Source organism: Cylas formicarius, unplaced genomic scaffold (genome assembly GCF_029955315.1).
Source record: "Cylas formicarius isolate icCylForm1 unplaced genomic scaffold, icCylForm1.1 PGA_scaffold_4__25_contigs__length_36172078, whole genome shotgun sequence".
In the NCBI taxonomy this organism is placed as follows: Eukaryota; Metazoa; Arthropoda; class Insecta; order Coleoptera; family Brentidae; genus Cylas; species Cylas formicarius.
Window position 1 is genome coordinate 19,960,089 of NW_026844334.1, and position 24,661 is coordinate 19,984,749.

The 24,661-nt window shown below is 32.7% G+C and overlaps 2 protein-coding genes across 3 annotated transcripts in view; one reads left to right on the plus strand and one right to left on the minus strand.

Annotated features, from left to right (window-relative positions):
- Positions 1-24,661, plus strand: part of LOC132700432 (neurotrimin-like) — a 152,112-nt gene that overhangs the window by 36,228 nt on the left and 91,223 nt on the right. The gene's annotated exons all lie outside the window — the stretch shown is intronic.
- On the minus strand, positions 21,603-24,243 carry LOC132700433 (odorant receptor 49b-like). The gene is made up of 6 exons (XM_060667753.1): positions 23,927-24,243; positions 23,368-23,701; positions 22,474-22,573; positions 22,313-22,405; positions 22,105-22,260; positions 21,603-22,046 (listed from the first exon to the last, which is right to left on the minus strand). The coding sequence occupies exons 1-6, from the start codon at positions 24,183-24,185 to the stop codon at positions 21,996-21,998; spliced, it is 993 nt and encodes a 330-aa protein (XP_060523736.1). The 5' UTR covers positions 24,186-24,243; the 3' UTR covers positions 21,603-21,995.

Genomic DNA, 24,661 nt, shown 5'->3' on the forward strand with positions numbered 1-24,661 from the left:
ATTCTCCTGAATATTTAACATATTATAATTTTGTTGATACAGGGTGTCCCAAAAGTATGCCCCCGACATCAACTTCGTTAAAATAAATGTCACTTTTTTTAAAAATTCCTATTCGAATTTTTCCATAGTTTAAGCAGTAATTGAAGTTTTGTTTTTTTCTTCATATTTTGATTGGCCCACATAAAATTGTTTTTATTAGATTAAAGAGATCATCTCCTTAGTCTGTTGTTAAATTTTCGTTGCAATACCTGAATCAGTAGCGTCACAACACACTTTATATGTGGCAATCAAAATATGAAAAAAACACACATAATCTTAATTTCTGCCTAAACTATGCAAAATTCGAATAGGAATTTCTTAAGAAAGTGACCTTTATTTAAACCAAGAAGTCCAAAAATATCGCAACATACAGACCGTTCCATTTAATATAACAAAGTTGATATCGGAGGGGATACTTTTGGGACACCCTGTATCAACAAAATTATTATATTTTAAATATTCCGCACAGTCCAAGAAACTTGTGTACGAAACTTTTTTTCGTATCTCCTATGGGTTCCTAGATCCCACTATACGATCGTTTCATTTGGCACACTGTGTACCTTTCCCTCGCAGAAATGAAAAATATTATATATATATATAGAAACTTCTTTGAAACAAGCAATCTGATACATCGTTTAAAAATTTATCTGCATTATATTTGTCGCTGTACATATTTGGCACTAGCAATAAGCGATATTGCTAGGAAGCTACATAAAAGTTGAAAAGGGGATGTTGTTAAATATCGAGTCGATAAACAAATTGCGCAAACTGTTTATTGGTTTTAAATTTATCCGCTCGAGCGCTACCTCTATAGCTTATCGGTTCTTTTTTACGTCCCAACTTACAAATTACTCACGGATTTAATGCCTGGCAACAGCGATGAAAGTGGTATAGTGGAAAACGGTATCTGAATTTGCTTTGTGTACAAAAGTGACAACTTACGTCGGCAAAGACTGAAAAATACTGCGTCCTTTGAAAATATTATCTAATTGCTGTATCACTTTTATTGAGAATAACGTTTTTGATCACAGGAAAAACTTCTTACTTTGCTTTTGTAACTACGAAAGAAAAAGAAAAACTTTTATGTTCAGAGTTGAGTGTCTCGTTGCTCGCTTACTTTATGGAAACTCGATAATAATTTGTAGCAGAAGTTCGACAACTGGTAGACACCCTTTTTCAATACAATATAAATAAACACGGGTGGTATGTATAATGCAGGGATATATATATATATATGTATTTATATATATATATATATATATATATATATATATATATATATATATATATATATATATATATATATATATATATATATATATATATATATATATATATATATATATATATATATATATATATATATATAAGAAAGTTGACAAATATCAATGTTAAAATCCTATTATTGGAAAGTCATTTCTTCATTTAGAGGCAATTAAAGTAAACTAACCTTGAAATTAAAAAAAAACAAATTTTTACTAATTAAACCCTTTTTTTTTTTTAATGCAAAACTCACTTCTTCGCTGTATCCCTGCTTTATACCGCCTGTGGTATAGAGCATCAATGATTTTACCATTGATCTTACCATTTTCCAGGTCGGTCGGCAATTTGCGACTCTAAAGAAAGTGCACTTTTTTTTTTCTTCATTTAGCTGTAATTAGCTGTAATCAGAAGAGGATTGTATTAACTGACACTTTAGTTTTAAAAATTTAAAATAAAACTGGTCGTTATTTGTATGTGGAAGTAATGATTTTTATATTTTTGTTTTTCTTATATAATGTAATATATTGTTTTTTTTTTAATAATTTGTTTTTTTGAGTCATGCGTTAAGCTCGGTTATTTAACAAAATAATATAATATAAGAATAATAACCAGATTATTAGGTATTGAATTATAATATTTTACGGCGTTATACGAAAAACTCCTACGAAAGATGACACCCCGATTATGAGGCGTTGTTTAAACAATTTTAAATTATAAAATTATAAACCCTTTTTAATCGAAACAAAAATGAGGTTAAAGGCACTTAAATTTGGCTGTAATGGAAAAGTGGTTGATTGTGGACGTATGCCCGAACCATCTTTGATTTTATTTGTTGTACCTGACTTCTCCGAAAGTCATCCCTCTCGATAAATAAAGGAACAAATTATTAATCGACTGTCTAACTGTCTGTTGTTTCCTTGTTAGGACGTGTCGAAATTATTTGACTGCTTGAATAGAAGCCATCGAGGCGCCAATGACAATAACGCAAAGAACACAGCTTCGACCTACAGTTTGCCCACATGACTTCACCTAGTGAAAGAAAAAAACTATTTAACCTAATGTACTTCAAAAATCAAGCCGAGTACATTGAGCTCTGGAAGAGTCGCTTTTAAACTTTGAATCTCCCCGTATAGCTGATAAGATTTTGAACAATGAAACGGTTAGATCCCTTATTGACTTTCGGTAAACGACCCTCTCCGAAAGTTGGAAAATACTTTCAACGCCCTTCCTAACGGAGGGTAGTTTCATAAAAAACCATTAGTTCGACCGTCAAATGTCATGACTCGGTAGTTTCTTTAGTTTCCGTCCGCTTCGTGTTTTGCTGAATGCGTCTCTGTATTACAAGGGATTCCACCCAAACCGAAAGTCCGCGAGGATCGGAAACGATTTCATTAAAATGACAACGGCTCATTACCCCTGCAATTAACTTAACAATTGAGGCTGGATGCGGACTGCAGGACCGGACCTGGTTAATCGAATTTCACTTGGAAATTGGTGGGGTCAAACTGCGGCCGCGTAGGTTGTGGTCCTTTCGGTCTGATTAATCCGTTTTAATGCCGCTAGCGCCCAAAGGACGATCAATGCAAACAGACTATCTATAAATTCGTGCGGATTTGCAGGATGAATTGGGGAAGAGGTTAATCCCCACCAATATATTACAACCTTATCCACAATAACGGATTCGCCCCATTATCAATAAGCTTCAGCCATACACAACGAAATAATCTAAAGTAAGCACGAAAATATTCAAATATTTAAAGCGTTATCAGTGTAAGCATGCATGTAACTGGTGATACCCTAGAAACTTCCTTCCGCAAGGAAGCGTAATTGTGATATGCCAAATTCAGTTTTTCAAAATTTTTTGAATTGTTCCTCTTTAAAAACCTATAGCTTTTTTATTTTAATTGGAACTAACCAAAACTAAGTGAGAAGCTAACATCCTTAAAAGTACAGTTTTCTAAATTTTTGTGTAATGATTTATTCATTTTCGACTCCTGTGCACGCTTGCCCTTGGTAGTCAGTCGCTCTCCGCCTTAAAAAACCCCTAGAGGAGTACAATACCTAGGCCAAGGGAAGTGTGGATAGTTCTCCGCGTTCTATGAATTGTATGCAGCTAGTCAGAAGGTGAATAGAAGTTTCCTCCTCTTCTAAACACCGCCTGGATATGCCTGTGGTCGACAACCACCAAGGTCGATGATAGGCTGGCTCTATGGTAGAGTCCTGTCAGGATTCTAATCTGTTTTCGTTCGTAGGCTGAGAGCCTCCTTTGGGTGATGCGGGGTCGAGAGCCGCACAATTAGACCTCTCGATATCTTCAACCTCGACAGACTCTCCGAATATAGACAAAACGTTGTCTGCAGTCGTTCATGGAATAAAAAATATTTTTTCAAAGAATTTACAGAATATCCAATTTTCCTTAGATTTCAATTTGTATACTTTTACTATTTTAGAAATTATCATTATATTAAATTAACTAATTAAAATCTATTTTAAATTGTTTTACAATGATGATAATAATAATATGTAAAAGTGATAAGGACAGGTTTAGGAAAATAATGAAACTGGCGAAAAATTCGGAAATAGAAAACAATATAAATAATATTGTTACGTTAACTAAAAATAATCTTGGCATAGTCAACTTTATGCAATTTCAATATAGAAACAAAATTAGAATAAAATGCATAATAGAATAGATATTAGCACCCAAGAAAAATGATCAAAGTAAATTTTAAAATCGAGTCGATTGTTAGTTAGGTTGCGAGCAATTACTATGTAAAATCTTCCCTAATTATTAAAACTTTCCAATTGTGCATTATCGTCCCCTCCGCTGGAGCAATTTCCATAAATTTAGACCGATTTGAATGCGCTGACAATGGAGAAGTTGGATAAAAGAGACTGGATAAGTCACTGAAACTTGATCGTTCAAAGCGGGAAACGCATTTGCCGAACAATTATTACTACTCCGAAAGTATATGAAAATAGAACAAATCGTAAAAGCCAGGAAATTTGCCAAGTATATTCGTACATTGAGGTATACCTTTGCATGGTATGTATTTAAGGAGTGATATTGAACCTATGGTTAACATTTTTTATTAATGCAGGGTTAGCTTTTTGAAATAATTAATTCAAGCGCCCCTCTAAAACTATTTAAGGTAAAACGACACAATATCTATCTTGCATAACAGCAAATCTTAGGTTGATGCGGTCATTAAGAAATAAAGCATTAAAGAAGTACAGGAAGTACAGGAAGACCAAAATAATTGAGCATTGGCACTATTCTAAGCAACTTCGTCACTTCGGCAATCAGATCGAAAAAGGAAGCCCATTTTAATTTTAAGTTTCATTGAAAAAAACACTTGCTAGAACATCTCAAAGAGGAGAAAAAATTTAATAGCTATGGTCTGTTCATAGATATAAGAAAGTGACCAATTGCTTTTGAATGGGATTATCCAAGGGTGGTCATTAACATACAATGCAACAAGATTATTACCTAAAGTTTCGGAATTTAAATTCAGGTAAAATTGTGATCCATAATAGAAAATAATTTTATACCTACATGTGTTTAATATTCTTTGGTTTGGTACTACTTAGTCTAAGTTTATTAGTCATCATTCTTATTTCGTGTGTAATAAACGTGTGTTGAATCGTGTGCTAATTATGCAAAATATGTGCGAGTCTAGTCTATCTCAGGAGATGCTCCCGCCCAAATGTAGAAAACACTATTGTATTGAGACTGAGGAAGTTATAAACAATGTTTATTTGACTCTCATTGAACGTGGTGCCAGCAAGCAAGCATCTTTAGAAGAAACGGCCACATTGAAGAAAATTCCATCAACTGTATGGAAAATTGTGAATAATCCCATTTCAGCGAGGAAAAAAAGAAACGATGCTGACATTTTCTCGAGTGTAGATGAAAGTGATCAAGATATAATACGGCGTAAAATTTACGAGGGACAAAGCGTGCCTACTCTATATCTACCTACTCGATATCCTAATTAGGAGACTTGAAAAAAATGAAACCGATGTTAAATGTGGCAGAACTACCTTATGAAAGTGTATTCAACACATGGGTTTTAGATTTAAATAAATTGACAAAGGGCAATTTTTAATGGAATCTTTTAGAATTAGAAAATGGCGACTGGACTATCTAGAAAAACAAAGGCCTATTATTTACTTGGATGAAACCTGATTCGACACTTATGATACCTCGGAAAAGGGTTGGGTTGACTCAACTGATGAGTGTAAAACAAACGCGCCATCAAAAAGAGGTAAAAGAATAACTATTTTGCATGTTGGCTCTAAAGATGGTTGGATTTCAAATGGACTTTCTCTGTCTGCGAAAAATATTAAAAATTCTTCTTTGGATTACCACCACCGTTGATTTATTTGAAAGTTGGTTTAAAAACAAATTAGTTCCAAACATTCCTCCAAATCGCGTAATTATAATGGACAATGCAAGTTATCACAGTAGACAGTTGCCTAAAACCCCTTCCTCATGTGATACAAAAGCAACAATCCAAAACTACATGTATAATAACGACATTTATTTTCACGAAGATTATACCAAAAAGCAATTAATGAGGTTCTACAAAGCTTGAACCTACAAAAGGAATACGTCTGTGAAAATTATGCAAAAAATCTGGGGCATACAGTTTTAACGCTTCCACCTTACTACTGTATATTTAATCCCATTGAACATGTTTGGCACCAACTGAAATCTTCCATTCGTCGTAACAATGCTTTCCCCGTTTTAACTCCAATGTCCTCAAACTTATCGAAATCGAAGTTTTTAACATCCCTTCACAAATTTGGGCAAATTCTGTTAAACGTATAGAAAAAGCAGAACAATCGTATATACATATTGCAAATAATATAGAACAAATAATAATTAGAACAGGCAATGATAGTGATAGTGATACTGATATATTATGTGAATAATTTGAAGTAATTTAAGTAGGTAATAAAAATAATTTGTAATTTTATTTTAGATTTAAACATAAATACACACATAAATAAATAAATATTGTTTAGTATCTTTCCTAATACAACCCCAAATAATTAAATTCTAAGCAAAGTACGGACCTGTTCGGCCATATTTCATTCTTACAGCTTTACAGCAGTTAGTCACTTTCTTATATCTGTGAACAGATTTTACCAATATATGAGTACTTCCTAAATTTTATTGCACTAATAGCTAAGTCAATATACGTAAATATGTTAAAAATTTAAAACTAAAGTTTTTGGTTTTCATCAGCTGACCATTACTTTGCTATGAAGTTGGATGAAAAATATTGCATAAATGACTGAAATTTGATAGTTCGGAGTGAGAAACGCATTGGCTGAACAATTATTACTACGTCGAAATTATATGCACGGCGATCGTAAAAGCCAGGAAATTTGTCAAGTATATTCGTGCGCACTCGTAGTACTACAAAGCTTTGGATTTCAATTGCGCCACACGAAAGTAAAATATGACGAGAGTATTTTAAAAAGGCGTCCTCATTTATTTATTTTTTCGTTATTCTACTTTATATTTATACGAGCGACGGTAATATAATGCTGGGTATAAAACGCTTGCACAACGTTTGCTTTAACGAGTCTTTTTAATTTTCCTCACTTTTAGAAAGCAAAATATTTTATTTTAATTTGTAGGTAGAGATAAAGTTAATATTAAAATTTAAATTAAAAAATTTAGCTTGACAGCAAATAATAAACAAAATTTATTTATAATGTCACTTGCGGTCAAGGCATTTTCGCTAGCTATTACTGTAGAGCTTGTTCCAAATTCCAAAACTATTGGCGTCTTGGAAACCGTAAGACATACGAAGTCGCTTAGAAAGGCAAAGTTCTGTATTTTGGTGCTTAATTTAACACCGTTCCAAAAAAAAAAATCGAATTAGTTTCGGATATATCCGGTAAAACCCGAAAATCAGTATTTTCATTTGAAGTTTTTTCAAAAAATTGAAAACAAATGACACTTTCTCCTTGCAACTTTTTCATCCCAAATTGACATTACTGAATTTTAAGTATGACGTTGCAGTTTTGTGTACGCATCATCCACTTCATTTTTTTTTAATACGCACCTGCATATTATATTTAATATTTTGAATGAGCTTTCCATTTTGAAAATATATACATACAATTGATTTACTAAACAATAACTCTCCAAAATTGATAACAAAGCCAAATTTACATCAAAAATAAGGTGGCCAACAAGTTTAATTACATTTTACTTTGGTAACTAATTATTACGGTAGCAAAAAAACACGTTTTTAAAATAAATATAAACAAATATTTTATTACCGCAAACAACTGAGAAACTGAGAAGAATACACTTATTAAATTAATATTGAAAATATAAAATTCATTCGGCACCATAAAGTATGTAATAATACAGCCTAGAGACATATAAGATGTCCAAATTAAAAGCTATATGCTTCATTTTGCGATAAACCTTCGTAATTTTAATATTGCATGTTGACTGACCCGAGTTTTTTGAATTTTCGAATCAGATTAAGAATTAGTTCAATTATGTCATTCGGTCCGCGATTTCCTATCCACTTATGTGGTGTTTATTATTTGGAATTGTGAGGAGGTTTGCCGTCTTGTTGTCATCATAACGGTTGCACAATATTTAACGGTTCGTTATCAAACTTGACGGAAATATTATTTAATAACAATTGTTCTTGATCTTGCCGCTGATTCTCTGTGGACCAGTATATTCATTATGCCTACTAAATAAATAATTTAATAAAAATTCATCATCTGCTTCAACCTGAATTTTTAGCTAATTACATATTTCTAGTGACTCAAGTGTATTTTGTAGAGATGATAGTGGTTTGAATGTAATGTTCTCCATATTCGCATTCTCAGAATTTGCAGTTCAATTTCGACATGTCTTATAGATCCTCGAGGTGTATTATTAACCACCTATGGTTATTAAAATAAAAAAAAACAATTCGACATCTAAATCCTTACTAAATATGTAATATTATCTTTTTCATTATACTTATTTCTAGGCTTCCTAAAACTGCTTTATTCCAACAAATTTCTATCCAATTTTTCAAACAAATTTGTATGCAGTTGTACTCGTAACCTATCGCATTTTTACATATTTGAAAACTTTTTTTTTTAGTACAAAATCTATAACTATGTCAGGAGTGTTTAACATCAATGCTTTTGTTCGTAGCCTCCTTATTTTTTGTGTAAATTTCACTTTATTGTCAATACATGAATGAATGCATGCATGCATTTTTTCTGAATAACGAACCTTAACAGTCTGCAACGTCATACATAAAACGTAATAATACTAACTTGTAGGGGAGAAAAGTTGCAATAAGAAAGTGTTATTTGGTTTCAATTGTTTTTATCTCGCTTTTGAAACGGTTTTAAATTAAGCATCAAAATGGGCAAGTTTGCCGTTATCTCTTACAGTTTCCTAATACTCCCCCTCGAATTTGGTAGACTCTATACAGGAAAATTGTTCGAAAGAAAACTATTAAATTGTAGTATATAAAAATACATTTAGTTTTTATCTAAATATAAAATCTATTTTAAACCTAATTAAGGAAGTTTTCTCTTTCATATACATGCAAATTCTTAGCGGAGTTCTATGCATATTAGATTAGGTTTACGTTTCGAGATGCCAACCTGATGGTCCAGGTCCGGGTACGCCCTCCGATAATAACAACTATGCATATATATGAACTTATGGCTCTGTTTACTGAATTACTTTGGAACACATTGTAGTATTTTCCTGAACAAAAATGACTTCCTATGATTCTTACAAATTTTTGTGGATATAACAATTAAGAAACATTTAGAATGCTGTCCCTGTGAATATAATTTGCACCATGTTCATGTGACTAGGATAACGCATAAATGCTTAAGAAAATAAGGTAACTTTTTTTCAACTTCCTATTTATTTCATTGTACCAGTGTATCAAATTTTTCCTGGTATTTTTTGAGACACAACAAGGCAAAGTCAAGGGTAACCGGTACCTATTCAGTGCAACTTTTTTTAAATTCCTTTTACCGTATGCCTTTGAAGAATTTTAACATGCCCTTAAACTGCTCTTAAGTCTTATAAATATATTTTTTTACTATTTCACCTTTATTTAAAATTAAATAATAGGCATAAGTTAATCATAATTATTATCTGATTCCCTCCACATAACCAAAACCTTTTGCTAATTAGTAAATCACAACAATAGTGCAACCTAGTGCCATTTTCCCATCTATAACCCTGCGCCTTGTTTGCCATACCTGTATTTTTTTTCTAAATATTTTTACTTCGTTGTCAATGAAAAATTGACACTAGATGGCACATAAACCCGATTTTAAGTTTTTCGACAGGGTCTCAACCAAAATATTGAAGAAATTTAGTTTCCAAAATATCTATAGTATTCAATAAGCTCGAAGCCTGTTTTACATTTTTAAGCTCCTTGCGAAACTTAAATTGACGAAACTTTAATCGCATTTTCGCTCCGGCTTACTTTTAATAAGTTTTTAACTTCTACTCGGTTATGAATCGACTAACAAAAGGAGAAAATCGAAGCCGAACCGCTTAGTATTAATGCAGTCACCGAGTTTAATTTTTTTACGTAATAATTGCCATTGTAAGCCAACTCGGAATTCTACAAAGTTTTCTACTGTGGAGAAATTTGTTTTCTCTAGAACAAAAATGCTTGTTTAATTTTCAAAGGAAATTAAATTCGATTAATCCTTATATATGACAAATAATTCGAACGGTATGGTGATTCTACTTGCATTACGTAGCCATAAAAAGAAATTGCAGGAACTAATTTTTTGAATGACTATTTCACTAGATATTTTTCACTGGTAAAACGTAATACCTATACTATATATATACTAAATGCAAGATTTGGATGTCATTCAAATGTTTCTTTAAATGCACACAATAAAGAAAACTCCTTTTTTTCTTCGAGTTTTACGAATAAGAAATTTTGCTCCTGTACTACCCTAATGGCACTAGCAAAAGTTCACTTTTAATCGAAAAAACATAATAATGACAACTATATTAAAGAGTTGTCTACAAAGTCGTTGCGGAATAAAAAAATAAACATGTTTGCTGATATGTCATTTAAAGATGCAGATCCCACGCGGAAGCAGCTTCGAAGTTGTCAAGAAATACACCAAATAAACAAATAAAATGTTTTCGGCTATGTTTATTTGAGCCTGCTTGCACTATTTTCAAAAGAATTGCTACATACATAAAAAACATAAAAATTTAAACCATTGTCATCCTGCTATCGCTGCGTCAGCCATTATTTAAACAGCGTGTTGACCAACTGGAGTTGATTAAATTGTTTGATTCTCCTTAACCCACAGTCATTACCAGCAACTAATAGAAAATCTCACAACAACAAATGAAACTGGACCTGCGACTTCCCATAAATTAAAATAATTTTTGTAAATCAATAAACAACTAAAACTGAATTTTTCAAAGAAACTTCCACAGGCTACCGTAATATTTTTTACAAAATGTCTGGATTCCTTTTGCATCGGTTTTTCTTGAGTAGAACTTGCTAAAGTTTCGCCAATCATCCTGTTGACTTCTTCAGAGCTTGATTGATACTGGTTCGCATTTTACTCTGTACCTGCTTATATATTGCTTGAGGGGGCCGGAGTTAAATGAACGGCTTAAACACCGTCTCGGATAACTCATTCCCATATTGGTGACAGGTAAAGATCTGAGTCGCGGTAATATTGTTAGATTGTTGATATTTTTCATTGCATTATCAAATCACCATCCGGCCAAAAATCATCGGTTATCAACTCTCTTGTTTACAGACCTGTAAAACTATCTCAGCCCGAGTCACTGAACCCAAAATTAAAACACCTTACCTATGCTCTTCTCTCTAATAATTTCTACATTAAAGATATTAACGTTCCATCATAAAATACACTTTACCACAGCCTTCTAATAGCAATTAGGCCAAAAGCAATCCCACACTTGCCACTGTTGTCCTTCCTTACATTCAAAACATCACTGACCACATATCTAAAGTTCTAAAGAAATATAACGTCAAAACTAGATTTACCAGGTGTCCAAAAATCTCTCAACATCTTCTATCCGTCAAAGACAAAATTCCATTTGAGATGCCAGTACTTGACAGCATTTTATACATATGCGGCAAAGAATACGTTGGAGATAAATCTAAAATTCTTGCATGTAATCAATTCTTCTACCAACGAAAAATCCGAAGTTCTATAGAAATAAGCAACCTAACAATCTTAACCGCGACTCAGGTCTTTACCTGTCACCAATATGGTATCATTCACGTTCTGAAGAAGTCAACAAGAAGATTGGCAAAAGTTATAGAAGTTATACAACCACTTGGACCACCCAAATTCAAGGGTGCCTGTTTCTACGGTTTATGTCGTGTTGTGTTTAGCTGAGATGCATTTAATGTCGACATATGTAAGAAAGCTGGTAATAACATACGATCTCTAATATTAGAAAACCCACCATATCTTGCAATGATTTCGACGAGATCTGCCTTAACTACTCAGCTATACTGTGCTGACAGTTGATAATGAGGATCACGATTAAACTATTCTATGACTGACATATTTGGAGGTATAGTAGAGGTATATGGAGGTATAAAAGAGGTGTACGGAGATATAATGGGGCATATACAGTGTGTCCAAGATAAGGATGCACAGCATGGGGATCTCGGAAACTATAAGAGATACAGTGTCGGTTAAATTAGACAAAAGTTGCGCATTTTGATACCGAACAAGATCCCGTTTTACAAATTTGAAAATTCCAAGCCGTTCCGGAAATATCCGAGAAAAACCGAAATATTGCGATTTCGTTTTTATTATTTTTTAAAGCTATTTGAAAAGATATGAAAAAACGGAAAACACTTTTCCATTGGCACTTTTTAATCTCTCCAAATTGACGTTAACAAATTTTCATTACAGCGTTTCGATTCCATGGAACCACCATCAACTTTGATTTTTCTTATGGGACGGAAAAAAAGTACACACAGTATTAGGTTGTGCTTTTCATTGCGAATTCAACGATGTACGATACAATACGGTTACTTATGTTTTTATCCAGAAAAATGGCTTTTTAATACATTTCTAGTATTTTATTGTAGTAGGCCATGAGATCCGAACGATGAAAGGCAAAAGAAAATGGTTGACAAGTTCGAGTTAATGTGTTTATTTATTTACTAACTCTAACTGTTCATTTAACATAACAACTAAATCCAACAAGTTAATGAAAAACAAATTCTATAACAAATGTTCGAATAAATGACCTCCATTTTCTAGGCATAAGTACGCCCGTCTCACGGTAGACTCCAAAACACGACTTAACATTTCAGGAGTAATTTTATTAAACGCTGCTCGTACTGATTGACGTAATTGTTCCTCGTTGTCAAAACATTCTTTGAATACCTCATTTTTTATGTAGCCCCATAAGAAAAAGTCCAAGGGAGTTAAGTCCGGGGACCTTGGAGGCCAAGGTGTTTCACTGTAAGTCCCAACGTATTTTCCATCAAACCGTTCAGTTAAATATTGGCGAACTTCTCTGGAGTTATGGGCTGGGGCACCATCTTGTTGGAACCAGCAGCCTTGCACAGCGCCTAGCGGTAAATCATCTAAGGCATCTTCTAAATCGTGCCTCAAGATGTCAAGGTACCGCTCGGAAGTTAAGGAATTATTATAGAAAATAGGGCCTATAATCTTGCTACCAAAAATCCCACACCAAATATTAAACCCAAAGCGAACTTGATGTCTGGATAGTCTATTAACACGTGGATTTTGTTGCGACCAATAGTGTGTATTGCGCCTGTTATAAATACCGTTATTGGTCACCATACTTTCATCAGACCAAATCACTTTATATGGAAAATTAAAACTCTCATCACACATCCTGGTATACCACTCACAAAAATGTCTACGTCGTTCGTCGTCACCCGGTTTTAATCCTTGACATATTCTGAATTTGTAAGGCTTAAATTCATTTTTCCTTAAAATAAACTGAGCTGTAGATTTAGCTACCCCATTCTGGTCTTCAATTTCTCTGGTAGAAGTTTGTGGATTTTCGATAACAGATTGTAGAACAATGTATTGGTTTTCTTCATTGGAATGTTTTTGTCGGGATAATGCAGGCTTCTTAAATGATCCATATTCTTTCAGATTAAATAACAAACGCCGAAAAATATCTTGTCAGGTTGTCTCCGCTCTGGGTATTTGTTAGAATACATACGCTCGGCTTCCACACAATTTCTTTGGCATCAGATGTAGCAAGACAGCATATCACATTTTTCTTCGTTTGTAAAATTACCTCCCTCCATTGTAGAACAAAATAAATTAGAAAAAGACAACAACAATAAAAATACAAAAACAATAACTAAAGGAATAAACTTATGATCGACTGATAACAAAGACAAATAACATTAATGTGTCATTGAAATTGACTGGATGTCATTTTGTCATGGCCTACTCCATTTAAATGCTGAAATGTATTAAAAATCCATTTTTCTGGATAAAAACATAAGTAACCGTATTGTATCGTACATCGTTGAATTCGCAATGAAAAGCACAACCTAATACTGTGTGTACTTTTTTTCCGTCCCATAAGAAAAATCAAAGTTGATGGTGGTTCCATGGAATTGAAACGCTGTAATGAAAATTTCTTAACGTCAATTTGGAGAGATTAAAAAGTGCCAATGGAAAAGTGTTTTCCGTTTTTTCATATCTTTTCAAATAGCTTTAAAAAATAATAAAAACGAAATCGCAATATTTCGGTTTTTCTCGGATATTTCCGGAACGGCTTGGAATTTTCAAATTTGTAAAACGGGATCTTGTTCGGTATCAAAATGCGCAACTTTTGTCTAATTTAACCGACACTGTATCTCTTATAGTTTCCGAGATCCCCATGCTGTGCATCCTTATCTTGGACACACTGTATATGGCAGAATATAGAATATGTCAGGCATATGAAGTAGGTCAAATGTTTTGCCTGCGAGAAGTCAGCAGTATTTTAATTTTACTATTATATGATTTAATAGTTTCGCAATAAACTATCAAACTGAAAACGCAGAAATCGCAAGTTAAGCTCCAAGTTTCCAAAAACTGTTATTATAGTATGCAAGATTTATTATGATGTCTGTCACTACGTACTGGTTTCGGGGCAACATTATCATTTATCATGTATACGTTCGAAGACTGTCCGTAGACTTTTGTTCCACCCCGTTTCAAGCGTTTATAAATCGCTAAAGGCGTCTTGATTTATTACACAGTTGATACACAGAAACAAATTGTTCGATTCGCCGCTAATATGATTGATTAAAGCGTCTTTTGTTCCTGAACTCATACGGTTAAAAATTGGCCATGATTTATGATGGTTTTTTACGGCTTTCATTTGTCATTTTAAACCCGCTGCCGACGAACCGCTGTTACTTCGCAAAAAGCTCATTTTGAAATTAAATTTCTGTTTTCTTTTCTATGAGAGCATATATTTTAAAGAACCATAACTGACGGGACGGTAAAAACTGTCCAATTTTTTATGGCACCTAGTGTTTTATGGATCTGGTTATATTTTAAAGTTATTTTCTAGTGACGATGGCGAGAGTTGAGGTATAGTAGAAATTCTAATCACTCCATTTTATAGTCGACGAAGTTGAATGTGAATTCATCAAGCAAGGAAAATTGAACTGAATTAAAATTGAGAATGTCATCGTTGGGATCATACGTACTGTTGAATTAAGCAAGATCAAACAACGAGAAACATGTGTCTTGAAATTGAATAATGAACCATCTAAGACATAAATTAAGACAACAGAAAATCGGCTAACTTTGCTTCCCAACCTAAAATATTTTTATTGCTGCACGAATGAATTTTTGAATAAATAGAAAATTGAAGACAAAAAGTCTACAGGTATTCACCCCTTTCTATATCTCTGTCGATGATAGCGGAACTCGCCTGTTGGAATAAGAGAAGAGCGAGTTGTCGCGGAGGAAGTTGAGGGCTGCAGTTCATAAGTCAAGTACACTGCAATCTAAGAAGAAATTTTCATATTACGGGGGTGTGTTTTTAACTCAATTCCCATTAATCCCATAATCTGCGAGATTTTAGTGGATAGACTATTAAAACTAAAAGTAGCTGAATTCATTGAGCTCGAAGAATTATTCAAATTTCCCGTACGAAATTATTTTTTTACAGTGTATTTGTCCAAAATGGCCTTTGACCCTTCCAATTGACATACGAAGATCACGGGAAGCTCGAAACAATGGCACGAGATGAACGTTATTAACCTAAATAAGCGACTAAAGCAAAAATGTCTTCAATGTACATTATTCCTCGACAAACGCGGTATGTGGTACATAAATATGTAGAAAATTAATTCCACAATGGTGTCCGGTTTAAAGCACAAAAACTGACCCCATCTCAAAGCATTTGCAGTTTGTTTTTAAGTGTTAATTTATGGGGTCCGGCTATTTATCACCCGCTATGATTTGTTTCTAGAGTTTCGCGAACCCCCGAGTTTTTTGTTAAATTCTGTTGAACAGACTGGGCGACAAAAAACGGCGAAGAGATAAAAAGTTAAATTAATTATATTGTATATTGATGTCCAGCTTTTGAAAGCTCGCCGTTGGCCTTTTTCCAAGCGTGCGGGATTTGCATTGCTTTTATGGGTTTTATATGGAAAACGGAGCGGCTATTGTTTGAGTTTGCGAATGAATTTTGCGTTCTTAATGTCCGCAAAACAAAAGAAACTTGTGAACATGGGTTTATAACAATTTTGCCGCAATACGATGTTGGATATTTAACTATTAATTCATTTTTCGTTGTGTTTATTTATTTTACGCTACCGATCATGCCTCAAATTGAAAAATATAAAAATTCGTCTAAACATCGATTTATGCGCTTTTTAACCATCAGAATATATCAGAACAACCATCAAATATGGCAAATGTGAAAATGATCAAGACAATATGAAATATTTGTGAAAGTTAAAATTATCAAATCATTTAAAAAAATCTTTATTTAGAATCGAAAAACGATACCTAGCAATTTTTCATCACTTTTTCTGTCTCTGTTAATAATAGTGGGGAGGCGAGTAAATAACTTACAAAGATAATTTTATGAATGTTGACTAGTTTTTATATTACTCTACAGAGAGCGCTCTCTGGAAATGGGCTAAACAGGCAGACAACGGAATTGCATTTCAGTTAATGATCATAAGACAATGATTTCTCAATCTATAACATCCACTCAAGCACCAACACCATCACCCGCTTATTGTTATTCACAAACTCCTCCACAGTCATCATGTCAACATTATTATGAAGACTTTTCACAAGCTCTTTTGCAGAAAAACGACGGAGATAATACATAATATTATACAGTATTAATGTGGTGTATTCTCCAACACTCTTTAACATTTTCAATATTTGCCGTATTCAAATGTTTCGCTCTTGTTTATCTTTCTTTTCGATTATAGCAATTTCGGTCGGACCAAACATTGTTATTGTCAAGAATGTCGCGAATATTTGACGTGAGTGACACACGAACTATGCATATCGAGAGTGCGTTTCCATCTTCTGATCGTAATCAAATCAGAGGTAACGAGCTATACCACTATCAAAGAGAGAGTTATAACAGGTCCTTTGCAACTATGCAATCTTAATCTTAATCGTACCAAATGTTATTTCAATAACAATAACAATAAATATGTCTTAAGAAGGTACAGCTTTTTTTTACAGGCGGAAAACGTTGAAATTGAATTTCTAACGAAAAGTGAAATAAATTATCTTGAAAATTATCTCCCAAAGTGGTTTTACGTTTTAAATTGTTTTTAATTATCCTAATTTTACCGAATTCAATTTAATATAATGCGGAACGATATCAGCTATCAAAAATGAGATTATTTCTCGTTTTTCCTTTTGTCGCTTGAAGTTTTTACTTCAGCACGTCAGACAGGTATCGTTGCATGTTTTTAATCATAAAGTGTCGTCGTTGCCCACAGAAGAGTACGCTATTTACGTCAAGCCACTGCATCTCATGAAAAGAGACAAGACGCATCGCTTGTTCCCAACCACTACACTTGGGAATTTTTGTACCGGAATTAATTCATCCCTTACTGCTTTACTTTTAGTTTAATTGTTTAAAAAATGTATCAATCTCACTAACGGTAGTGTTTATGAGTTGGTATCGTATAAATAGTTAATAAAGAACTTTCGGTAAATTAATGCTGTTATATGTACGAGTTCAGCGCCAAAATTTACCGGCCTGAATATGAAAGAAACAAAGTAGAGTAACAAAAACAGTATCTTTGAACTCAACTTCGTCGTTAAACCGTCATCCACGTAAGTCCTTTTTCAAATATCCAAACAAATAATAGTCGTTGGGTCTTGGGTCGCTGGGTCGCTTGACTATAGGGAGGATGATCTATCTGTTGGAACCCACACTCTAAAATGGCAGCTTGTGCAACACCAGCAGTATGGACAGGTGCATTATCGTGCAAAAGACGCACGCCTCTGGTCAGTTTTCCTCGACGTTTTACACGTATTAAGTCTCGCAATTTATGTTATAATGTTGCGTAATATTTACCATTGACAGTGGTATTAGTTTATTTAAAATCTATCAAAAGAATTCCTTCATAATCCCAAAAGATCGTGGCCATCACATTTTTTGTTGACTGGCAGACTCTGAATTTTCTTGGAGGTGCTTCGCCCTTATGACGCCACTCCATTGAGTCTTTTTTCGATAGAGGGTGATAATAGAGAACCATAGTTTAATCTTGCGTCACAATAGTTTCTATCACAGGTTTCGGTTCCGACCCACAGAGTTCCAAAAAACACCGCGCACACTCGACACGGCGTTGTTTTTGAATAGCCGAAAGGTTTTCAGGAACCCATCTTGCACTAACCTTATGCATACCTAAATGATCATGCAGGATTCGACGAACACTTGTATCAGAAAGCTTAGTAATTTCTGAGATTTCCTTGAATTTTAAATGTCAATATCTAAACATTCTCATATATATATTATAAACATTTGCAATAGTATATTATTTCATTAAATACGTCAATAGTCAATATGGTTGCTATTGTTCTTTTGTGCAAGTCCGATGCCTTATATGCACATTCCAAATTTTGTCCATTAAGTTTATATGTGGCATACAGGGAGGCATATTAAAATTAAATATGAAAACAATTTTTGGTTCCAAATTAAAGTGCTACGTAGAATCCTTTCGCCAATAATTCTGAATATGTCCAACTTTAACCTTTTTTATTGAAAATTTCATCTACTTCTACTCTTATTAAGATCTGAACTCCAAGGAATCTAAGCGAATACTTACGCACAATTTTTCAGGATTTCTAATAATGTTAATTTGCGAATTTTCGGAGAAATCTTCAACTGTGGGATTCGCCGGAGCTTTAAAATAATTCCCAGAAGTTTGACATGACCACTATAGTCACTTTCTTTGACGAATTAATAGGTCCTTGTAGTTTCTAAGATATGACCGTTGGCTACTTTTAATGAATCGACCTGTGTTGCATATTTCTTCATTATTTAGTTATCAAATATTAGTCACTTGTTCAAATAGTTCAAAAAACCTATCTATCAAGTTTTATTTCCTATAACAAGACTAACTATCGCATTAAAACGAAATTAGTTGAATTTCGTTTGATATTCAATTAGTAGAAATACCGAACTCGTAGAATAAATTTTAAAAAAAGATGTAACGAATTAATCGCTTTTAAATTTAGGCATCAAGGCGAATCGATAACAAAATTTCCGCTTCCGTATATGCCAGCAAACATGTAAATCAAAATACGTTAAATTATTCTCAAATTGATTGTGCATGACTGCCATTACGTGCCTTCGGAGCCTCAAAAGCCATTATAATAATTGTGACTAATGCAAAAGCCATATTTCGCTCAAATGCACACGGCTTGAATGCGGTAATATACTTTTCACCTGTGTGTCAGTACTACTATCGTTTAATTGGCTTCGGTATATTTGAACAATGAAATTGATCATCGACTGGTTATGGTAACGTTATAACGGTAACATGATTTTTTCTCCGTTGAAAAATGATAAGTACGTTTGAGTTTTAACTCAACAAAAATGATAAATAATCGTAAATAAAAGAAATAACTTTTCATTATGTTTGATACCGCCTGGAAGTAATCTCAACCACGAGTTCGCATTTATTTTCTTGGTCGTCAAATACAAATTCTGCCTAATTAAAGACAAGTTCCACAAAGTCGGAGCGTTTGTGTCCGCTCTGCGTCGAACTTATTAAAACTTGTAATATGACGGGTAAAGCCAAGTTATTATTGGTCTTTGTAGTTAGATTCCTGTTATGTAATACCATTACAAGAAAGTCAAAGACATGTAAATTAGTTCGCAGTTCGGCACAACTGTTACCACGCCCCGTATGCCAAATAAACTTGCCTTTGATGCCGAGCTGCAGGGTATCAAAAATATCCGGCTTTGTGCTTCGAAAAGTTCGGCGTAAATGTATTCAAATTAGTTTTTAAACAGATCCTGCCACCGCTGATCGATAAACGTATCGCTTTTTGGCATTTACCTCCCAGTATTTTTAATAGAAAATTTGTTTTTATTCATTGATTTATTATTTTTTAAATATAATTCCTAACACAAGAACGGAACGTTCGTTTATAAATGTTGACTTGCGCTGAGGAAAATGTAAGTTTGAATAACCATTTACTGGAGAGCACATTTTATTGTGGCTCTCCCATTTTATCTCGGAAACTTCTTTAAAAAAATAATTCAAGAGTTTTTACGTATAAATTATTTATTTATTTAAATTATTATATTTTCATACAGGGTCTTTACTGTGTCGTCTGCTTACATTAACATTTTTATTCTTAATGGGACTTCCTATAATAATAATATTTAATAGTTCTGTGCCCCTACCTCATCGATTTATTGGCGTTATTCTTCATTTTTTGACTAATCTCTAAATGCACATAAATTTGCTTTTTTCAAACATGATTGCGATAAATTAAATACAAAAACTTGTTTGAAATATACATATCCAGACAATTTTTTAAAATTTAAATATGTTACAATCTTGCGACATTTTTCATATTAAAATTTATTGATTTTTTAAATATTTTTTTAACACATATTTTTATATTTTTAAACAAAATTAAAAGAAGACTTATGGACGATTATCTGCTGAACAAATTTTGTTTCATGTCAACCAGGTTTATAACGGCTTTTACACAGGAAGATTCCTTGTGCTAAGGATATTATAGATGATTATTTTTAAATATACAGGATGTGTACATAGCCGTGGTCAATATCAGCTTTCTTATTTTAAATGAAATACCCTGCACGTTGTTGTATTTTTGGATTCTAAATAAAATTCTAAACTTTTATTTAAGGTAGGCCATGTCTAAAACGAACAGTTTCTGAGATATTCTGATATTTTCTTAAAAAATGTCAGACGTAGTAATTTGTTTAAAATTAATGTGATAATGTTAATATTTTTCTACTCAGAATCGAGTTTTAAACTTGTTAAAATGAAAAATTACACTTGGAAAAAAAATCATTAATCAAACTTGTCAATAAGTATAGCTTTAAGAAATGTGCAAGGACGGCTATAGACAACTTCGTGGTCAAGGTTTTTCCTATATATAAAGTACTGCGCCTGACATTTTTTACTGAAAATATCAAATATTTCAGAAACGGTTCGTTTTGGATATGAGGTACCTTTTAAATAAATAAAAGTTTTAATTAATTAATAAATAATTATATAAAAATAAATATGAAATAAAATTTAATTAATTTTAATTAGAATCCAAAAATACAATAACATAAGTACAGGGTGTTTTAATTAAAATAACAAAGTTAATGTTGCCCACGACTAGATGACACAGCCTGTATATTTGAAAATATTTTCAAAAGATATATCAGCTACTAGCTACTAGCTATGTCATAAATTAGACCTCATAGGCCATCTACGTGAATCACCCTATTTCCGGATAATTAATCTAAAATAACTTAATTACAATATCTTTTTCAAACAATCCTGTTCCCAATTTTCTAGTTTAAGTTAAAATGTAAACTGTTTACCAATGGGAGATTAAAACGTTTAAACATATGAGACAACTTACATTATCTGAAGAATGTTAAATATTTTGCCCGAGGTATATAGGTATACTGTCGGAGAAAAAGTTGATATGCATTTAGTTAGTAGTTAATAAAAGCTTTGCATTATGTTACACGGAAATAGATGTAGAAAAAAACTATTTTTTGTTTTAATTTAAACTAAGAAACATAGTGTCAGCAGACAACAAAATAATGATCCTGTATATATAAAAATTATGTATTAAAAAAAATAAAAAAAATCTCTTAAAGAGTGAATACAAATTTGATTTATAAACCACGAAAAAATTTTTTTCTTTCACCTCCTACTTTAAAATACCCAATTATGCATGAAATCCATAGATTGCCATTTATTGCACTGGTTGGTTAGTTTATTGAAAACAAGGTTTTTTTCTCTCTATTATAACTTGTAAGATTTGCTGCAGTATTGGTAGGTTTTCCATTCAAGTAGAGATAATAAAAAAAGTACTGAACCAGAAGAGATAAAGCCATGGGTATTCAATAAATTTTATTACTAATACGAAACAAAACATTCGTATTTTTGTGACTAGAAAATTGTCTTCTATTTCTCTCCTGACATAACTGAACTATACGAATATGCTAATCTAATTCGCTAAAAAATATAAACAGATAATGCATCATGAAAATAATTTGTGACTTGGGCTACTCACAGACATAGCGGCATCCACTGTGATGGGACCGAGCGGTCCAATATTGATACTCAACGGTTTCTGGCATCCTATTATCATAAAGTGTATAATTGCTTTTGTATTATGTTTTTGTTCGTACCATTTACTTTCATACAATGCCATTGCTAACTTGGAACTCTACGTCACACGAATTTGGAGTTATTGTTAAATAAATTTTGTCCAACATTACCTGCTCCCTAATTTCATTGGCATTCCAAGCAAGGAGCATCAAAAAGCTGATCATCGAAATGGAGAATTCAATATTGAGAAGCAAATCCTGTCCCTAAAAATATGTTTGCACTGGTTATTGAAAAACCAAACAAGTATAATTATGTAGAGAAATACAAATACCGCTATAACTTGCAATATTCCTGCCGCAAACATTACTGATGACATACTGAATTCGACGAAAATTATATTTCTCAGCGCCTCATTGACTGAATTTATTAATCTAAAATAGTTAGGAAAATAGCAAATAGAAAATAATCACTATATTAATATGCCAAGTTCCATGGATATTACCTAACTATTATTACCCGATTTATCAAATAAAATTATCTATCTCACTTGTGACCAAATTTCCTTCAGCTGAAAGTGTTACGTCTAATCTGTTTGTATTGTGCTGTGTCGTGCTTAAAAGAACTTATTATAGGGCTGAATATATTTTAGGTTAATAGTAATTAATAGTAATGTATGTAATGTAATGTAATAACAGAATCTTATGGCATTGGAGTTTTCGAAGAGATGTTGACGGAAGGAGATAATATGTTAGATATAGTCAAGCCAAAGTTAATATTGATGTTTTGAGCAAGAAAAAATCTCATTTAAATGTTAGATAATTTACAGGTTAATATCACTCTGTCTATTTTCTAATCAGATGTAAGTTTTGTAAAATAAAAATAAGCATTTTTATGAACGAGCTGGAAAATATTTCCCTGTTTTCAAAGATCGCTGCTATCGCTAAACAAGCCATAGAAGTGTTTGTTCTAGCGCCTCCGATAATTCTTTGTCATTAAGAATCAAGCTTTGATAAATGAAAATAATACAGATTTATAAAACATTTTTTGAAAAATGAAAAAATTAACGATAGATGTCATGTGTAAAATATGTTTTTCGTATTTAACCAATTTGAGATATAAAAATGAACATCAAATTAGTCACATTAATTTAAAAAGAATTGAATTTTAAGTGCTAAATAAAATTTTGTTGAATTTTTTGAGGTTAGCCAGAAGTAGGAATACTCACTCAATTAGATTTTGATGTTTTACGCATAGCATTCGTACAGTTTCTACTCCATTGGTTATAATGTCGCGATTATTGAAGTTCCTATCAAAATTGCGAAATTGGTGCTGCATTATTTGAAGTTTTGCTCTTAGGAAAATAAGTAATGTGGTAGTAAATATTTGCGCGACAGCTACATAAAAGGCAGTCACAGCTATGTCAAGAAATTGACTCATGATCGTCAAAATATGGTACCTATTCTTGTCCCACGGATACCATAATTTAAGGGGCAGTGGTTTTTCGAGTGACACATTTACGCGTTTTTCCATTTTGTAAACTTTGTAACTATTTGTGCATCCTAAAATAATTACCGATTAAATTGTTTCAAGTGATGGATCTTTAAGGTATTTTTTAAATGTAGGTGCCACAAACAAATTCAATTTTTTAAAATTATAAGTTTTTATGGTTTTCCTTAGTTTAAACAATAAGTCTTGACAATGAATATTGATGGTTGCAAAGTTGCAATGTGGAAATATACATTAAGTATTATATTTTGCCTATTTGTGCTAATAAAATTGCTTACCCATTTCTACTAGAACCGATGCCGCCAAACCTGCAGCTAGTAAAAAAAATTTCGAAAGTTTTTTACTATATTTTGTATGTTTCGTGTATATTTCTTTCGTTTTCTGGTCATTCCATGCTAGAAGCATTGCTTCTTCTTCTATGATAATCTTTTGTAGTCGCACAAAATATTTGAACTGGCACATAATTCCTTTTATGCTTGCCATGGTGCTAAATAAAATCATTGAAATTGCCTGAAATGCTAGGATAAAGGTACACATTTTGGTATCATTCCAAATTGCGGGGCAATAATTCGACTAATATATTTTTACCTCCAGAAAGGTCACTCTTGAAAAGAACGGGTAAATTAGCAGCCAGAAGGGTCGGAATCATCATGTTAATTATTTGAACTATTGCAGAATATATAGAATACAATATAGTTTGAAAATTAGACAAGCTTTTTATTTCCAGCCTCCAAATACCACAAATTATCATTGTTTTTTTTGTGAACTGAAACATACTGGTTCATATATTTTTGCACAATAGAGTCAACACTCTATGTTGTCGGTATCTTATAGGTCGAATAATGACATGCAAATGGGCGACCGCAAAATATTGTATGAATATCCGCTAGTCAGTGGCGTTAACAGTTTGGTCAATTCCCTATCCGTTTAATTTTCTTTCTGGAGTAATCTCTTCTTCTAAACGGACTAAAACAAACTAACCAAAACTAACAAAACGATGAATTCTTGACTGT

Bases quoted from the DNA above. Each gene is read 5' to 3' on its own strand.
- LOC132700433 (XM_060667753.1), bottom strand. From the start codon at position 24,185: ATGTGTACCTTTATCCTAGCATTTCAGGCAATTTCAATGATTTTATTT. The intron at 22,574-23,367 runs GTGAGTATTCCT...TAACTATTTTAG, and splicing joins AAACATCAAAATCTAATTGA to ATTAATAAATTCAGTCAATG. The intron at 22,406-22,473 runs GTATTTGTATTT...ACATATTTTTAG, and splicing joins GAATATTGCAAGTTATAGCG to GGACAGGATTTGCTTCTCAA.